The 6,229-nt window shown below is 56.3% G+C and overlaps 1 protein-coding gene across 1 annotated transcript; it reads right to left on the reverse strand.

Annotated features, from left to right (window-relative positions):
* Positions 1 to 14: 14 nt before the first annotated feature.
* Positions 15 to 5,762, reverse strand: THEMIS2 (thymocyte selection associated family member 2; the record flags this gene model as incomplete). Its single annotated transcript, XM_009704512.1, has 4 exons — positions 5,669 to 5,762; positions 738 to 878; positions 456 to 626; positions 15 to 170 (listed from the first exon to the last, which is right to left on the reverse strand). Coding segments are annotated over exons 1-4 (562 nt in total), but the record flags the coding sequence as incomplete, so codon positions are not given.
* Positions 5,763 to 6,229: the final 467 nt, after the last annotated feature.

Here is a 6,229-nt window from a genome sequence, read left to right on the forward strand (position 1 = left end):
AGGGCCAGCCGGACCCTCCAGGATCTCAGCCTGGGCTGGTAGCATCTCCTCCATGCCCAGCACTTCGCTCAGCAGAAGTGGTCGGGAGAAGCGGGCATCCTGTGCCTCCTTTGTGACGTCTTCCACATCCACCTCCAGCGTGGAGGGGATCTTCACCACGTCTCGACGCACTGCAGGGCAGAGCTGCCCTGATCCTGTGCTCAGCCTTTCACCAGCCCCACACAGGAGAGGGCCCCCATCTCACACACCCCTTCACCTGCACCCACCCACACCGTGTGCATCGGGGTCCCAGCATCAAACTGGTGTAGGCTCCTGACCCTGCAGCAGCCCCATCCCAACCCCACTGCATCCCTGCCCTGACCACCCCACAGCCTCAACCTCTCAGCGCCCCACCCCGAACCCTGCAGCTTCTTGCCCCGACCCTGCAGCATCCCACCTGCCCCATCCGGACTCACGGTGCATGGCGGCGTGCACCTCATAGACGGGGTGCAGGAGCAGGGTGTGGGGGCCAATGGAGGGGCAGAGCAGGGGCTGTGGCCGCCCACCCCACTTCCCCAGCACCTGGTGCAGCGTCAGGCCCCGGTGCTTGCCCCTCTCGTTGGGCACGGCCTCGGGGCTGGGGCAGGCTGGAAAAGACCTGTGGGACCATGAGGCTGAGCCCACAGGGGCTGCAAAGGTCTCCCTGGGGAGGAGGACACCCACAAGGTGCAGGCTGGGGCAAGGGCAGCCCTGCTCACCCTTAAATGTCGGTGGCAGCTCCGTTGTCTGCCCCGTCTCCGTGTCCTCACAAATGACCTTCTGCAGCGCCACGGCCATGACTTTCAGCAGGTCGCCCGTTGACAAGCAGCATTCGTTGCCTGAGATCTCGTACACAGACCCTGCGGAGTGAGGAGGGAAGTTCCTCAAAGAAAATGTCTCTACCAGCACTTCATAGATTCACAGAATGGTTTGGGTTGGAAAGGACCATCTAATCCAAGCCCCCTGCCACGGGCAGGGACACCTTCCACCAGACCAGGTTGCTCCAAGTCCCATGGAACCTGCCTGTGAACTTTCCCAGTGATGGGGCATCCACAGCTTCCCTGGGCAGCCTCTGCCACTGCCTCACCACCCTCTGTAAGCTGTCCTCGACTGTTTCTTCAGAATACCTGCAGGTGGATGGTGCTCCTGTCCAGCACTCAGGAGCTCCTGAATGAACTCAGACATACGAAGGAGGTGCACAAGTGGTTGCAGCAGGGGCAGGTGGCCCAGAAGAAGCACAGAGACATGGGCTAGCATGCAGGCATGGAGTTGGGAAAGCCAAAGACTGCCCAGAGCTGAATCTGTCGAGGGATGTGAAGGGCAACAAGAAAGGCTTCTCAAGCGCATCAACAGCAAAAGGACTGGGGAAAACATCAGTCTTCTGGTGAATGGGGCAGGGGACCTGGTGACAAAGGACGCAGTGACGGCTGATGTGCTTGATGCCTCTTGGCCTCAGTCTTTACAGGTATGATCAGCCTTCAGGACTCCCCGAGACCAGGGGAAAAGTCTGGAGTAAGGAAGACCTACCTGTCGTGGAGGAGGACCAGGTAAGGGAGCACTAAACGGAGTGGAGATACTTAAGTCTGTGGGGCCTGTCGGGATGCACCCATGAGTGCTGACTTTGTGAGGCCACTGTCTGTTATCTTTGAGAGGTCATGGGCAATCGAGAGAGGTTCCTGAAAACTGAGGAAAAAAGCAAATGTGACTCCTATCTTCAAGGCAGGGAAGACAGGGACCAGTCACACTCACCTCAAACCCTGGGAAGGTGATGGAGCACCTAATTCTGGAAACCATTACCAGACACATGAAGGACAAAAAGGTGATTGGGATTATTCAGTATGAATTTACAAATGGGAATTCATGCTTATCCAACCTGATCACCTTCTACAATGAGGTGCCTGGCTTGGTGGATGAGGGGAGAGCAGTGGATATTGTTTACCTTGACTTCGGCTAAGGTCTTTGGCACTATCTTCCGTCACATCCTCATAGATAAGCTAATGAAGAATGGGTGGGATGAACAGACACTGAGGTAGACTGAAACCTGGCCAAACAGCTGGGCCCAGAGGGTAGTGATCAATGGCACAAAGTCTGGTTGGAGGCCAGCCACTAGTGGTGTGCCCCAGGGATCAGTACACGATCCGATCCTGACTAACAACTTCTTTAATGATCTGGACAATGGGGCAGAGTGCATCCTCAGCAAGTTTGCTGGGAGGAGAGGCTGCGACACCAGAGGGTAGTGCTGCCCTCCAGAAGCCTGGAGGAACGGGCTGACAGGAACCTCATGCAGTTCAACAAGGAGTTGCCCCTGGGAAGGTACAACCCCCGGCGCCAGCACACGCTGGGAGCCACCTGGCTGGAAAGCAGCTTGGGAGAAAAGGACCTGGGGGTCCTGGTGGACAGCAGGTTGAACACGAGCCAGCAATGTGCCCTCGCCGCAAAGGTGGCGAGTGGTGTCCTGGGCTGCATTAGGCAAAGTATTGCCAGCAGGTTGAGGGAGGGGATCCTCCCCCTCTGCTCAGCGCTGGTGAGGCCACTCCTGGAGTGCTGCGCCCAGTGCTAGGCTCTCCAGTACAAGAGAGACATGGACATACTGGAGAGAGTCCAATGAAGGGCCACAAAGATGATTAAAGGACTGGAGCACCTCTCATACGAGATAATGCTGAGGTAGCTGGGAATGTTCAGCCTGGAGAAGAGAAGGCTCAGGGGAACCTTATTAATGTCTATAAATACCTGAGGTTACAAAAAGGACAGAGCCAGTCATTCCCAGTAACAATACAAGAGGCCATAGGCACAAACTGAAACACTGGAAACTTCCTCTGAACGTAAGAAAACACTTTTTTACTGTGATGCTGGTCAAACACTGGGACAGGTTGCCCAGAGAGATTGTGGAGTCTCCATCATTGGAGATATTCAAAACCCAACTGGACAAAGTCCTGAGCAACCAGGTCCTGCTGACCCTGCTTGACATCTGGATGATGTCTTGAGGTCCCTGACAACCTCAGTGATTTAGTAATTCCCAGCACAGGTAGTCATGCCATGTTCCACTAACAAAGACCAGTTACATAGTGGGGTCCCTCTGCTTGGCCAGCTGTGATGGGGTCCCCAGGGCAGTGGGGAGGGGGCTGAGCCATGGCCTGGCCCTGGCCACAGGCTTTGTCCTTTCTGGGATGTAAGCCAAGCCCAGGTGTCCCAGCACTGATGGGTGCATGGATGTCCCTGAGGGAGCTCCAGTCCCTGTGGCTGTGGTGGGGCCAAGAGAACCCCCGACCTCTGAGACTGCAGAAGGGGGCCATGGGATGGGGGTGGAGGGCGCAGAGGAAGGAGGGCAGCTATTTCAGGAAGGGCAGAGCTGGTCTGCAGGCTCAGCGGTGAGCAGAGGTGGGGGCTGGCACAGATTCACCTGGTGAGCGCGGCAAGCTGGTGCCTTTGGCCACGGTGGGAATATGTTGGTTTAGGGCCCTGGCACAGAGAGCCACCCTGGCAGGTCTGGGCAGGAGAGATGGGGCCAAGGCTGGACATGCCATCAGAGATGGGCTGCATATTGCCACCCAGGCTGTAGAGGGACGGACACTGCTGCAGGCACTGCGGCACCACTGACCACCGCTCACCCGCAGAGCGCAGGTGGGAGCAGTGGGGTGGGACTGGTCAGAAGAGTGTCTGTCCCCAGGAGCGAGGGGAACCTCGAAGTGGAAATAAATGTGAAAAAATAAACCACAGGAAGAGGTGGATGAAATTTAGGAAGTTTCATAAAGTATTGTATGTTGTGTAAGCTCCAGTCCCCCTCCTCCAGCCCTCTTGTACTCTGTCACACTGTGACAGCATGAGCATGGTCTGAAAAGGGAGGAAACACACAGCCGGGCTGCACTGCCCGGAGCAGAGATGCCTCACACCCTGGGTGCGGAGACCCGGTTAACTCTGCACACATGGCACGGCTGGGCCCCTTGGCTGGCAACAAGACAAATGTGGCTGTGGATGATCTGTGCAGGACCCCAAAGCACTCTTCAGCTGCACCCCAGCACCAAGCCGAAGCAGTTTTACAACATAAAGCAGGATCCAGAACATAGAGGAGGCAAGGGATGTGTGGCTGGGAGAGGAGCCCAAGAAGGGGCTGAGACCAGCAGCAGCTTTGTTTAATGCCTTGGGGACCCACCCAAATTTTTGCTAACAAAAAGCCAGAAGTAGTAAGATCTCCAGTAATGACAGGAAATCCAGAAATGTTCAAGAAATATCATCAGTGCAGGACAGCACATCTGCAGGGTGCAACACTGACTGATCCCCAGGGCACTCCGATCTGTCTGCAAGGTCCAGCACTGTTTACCAGCTGCCAAGGGAATATCCAACCAGGAGGTTGGCTGAGGGGTCGTTGTTGGGCTGATGCGTATCTCTAAGGAGTCAGGAATACCTGAGTGTACAGCCCACAACCTGGAAAGCTTTCAGTGCTGTTAACTGTGCCGTGGTCATAACAGAGGAGAAAAGCAGTGCAGAAGAGCACCACAGGAATGGCTGGAGGCTGGACCAACGTAACTTGGGTGAGAAAGGCAGCAGGAAAGATTCAGTGCTTGATCACGCTGCAAAGGGACAGGGGTAGATGTACCTTTCCTGGAGCTGGAGCCTTTCCTGGAGCAGGAGCTCCTCAGGCTATGCTACCACATCACGATACCCTCCAACACAAGCAATGCCCCCCTCTGCCCTTAAATCTCTGCATTCACTGAGCTGCTATCAAACGTGTGCAGCCCCAAACTTCTCCCCTCCCTGGGATGAACTCATGACAAACATGTTGGAACATGACAAACACTGTTGGAACAGCAGCATTTTTGCTTATCTAGGAACGCTAGGATGTTACCAAGGCCACCAGAAGTCCTTGGGAAAGCTAAACATCCACACCAACTGAGCTACAGAGAAGCAGAGTGAGACCACCCCAACCACTTCTGCTCTTTAAAAGTCAGCATAACGTAAACAAATGCCACAAATCCTACAAGTCTTGATGGCAATTGTAGTATTGGTGTTGCCAGGATCCTGCTCTGCATTCCTAGGATTTTTGGGAGCCCCAAAAATCCAGTAAAACCATTTGCTAAGCTCTGGTTCCATTTCACCACCACCATTACCACTAGCTGAGGGAGCCATGTTGGTCAAGGCTTCTCCTTGACCTAAGACATCTCCAGGGACATGGCCCAGGAGAAAGCAGAGAGCTCAGACCAGGCTGCTCTCTGCACCCTTGTTGGATTCCTCGCTCCAGGGCCAGGGGCAATGCCATCCCACCTTCCTCCAGCCACCAAGCACGTGGCTCCATCCCTGGCAGATCGACCGCCAGCAGGTAATTCATGAGAGCCGTGCATGAAGTGGAAGACGAGCTTGGATGTTTCATGGTGCCCCACCGCTTTCCTGGCAGCATGACTGAAGGCACTGGGACAGTCAGCTGGGTGGGCACTGGGTGTAGAAGAGAAAGATTTCTGCAAGAAGCTGTGCCTTACGCACCAGCACCTGGTGGCGGCATGAGGACCTGTGCCTCTCCTGGGCCACAGGCAGCCCAGTGGCAGGGGACCGGCCATCTTCAGGGTGGGACGGGGAAGCCAGGGCTGCAGTGGCATGGCCGGGGGAGGTGGCACAGCCTTGGGGCACCCTTTGGAGGCAGCAGGAACCCAGCACTCACCTTGGAAGTAAACACCAGAGCAAATCCTGAGGATGCGGGGCAGGGTGGTGGGGTCCAGGGAGCAGACGTATTCCTGGAAGGAGAGGGGCTCCATGGCTGTGCTGCTGCTGGGTGCTCTGGGGCACTCTGCAGAGAGGGGCACCGCGTGGGAAGCAGTTCTGGGCTCTGCTTTCACTTCTGCCTGCCTTTCACTTCTGTTTCTAGCAGTGGTAAGTTCCCTCTCTGGTCAGAGACCTACGCTGCTGGCAGCTCTCCAGCCTGCACGGACTGACGCGCTGCTGGGACAATCCTCCTCCTGGACCCCATCACCCATCACAGCCTTGGTGTCTCCCAGTCCAGGCCCTGGTGGTGCTGCCGGTGCTAAGGGTGGGTAAAGGCATGGACCCCCCCAGCTCTGCCACAGTGCTGTCCTGCCCGGACCCACGCTCCAGCCTGTCCTATGCAGGCTGTGCCCACGGCACATCTCACATGGACCAGCCTGCCCTGCTCCTCTGTGGCTGGGGCCAGACAGAGCAATGGTGCCATGCAGCAGAGGGCAGGTCTGGGTGGACCATGCCAGAG

The sequence above is a fragment of the Cariama cristata genome, unplaced genomic scaffold (assembly GCF_000690535.1).
Source record: "Cariama cristata isolate BGI_N322 unplaced genomic scaffold, ASM69053v1 scaffold28217, whole genome shotgun sequence".
NCBI classification, from domain to species: domain Eukaryota; kingdom Metazoa; phylum Chordata; class Aves; order Cariamiformes; family Cariamidae; genus Cariama; species Cariama cristata.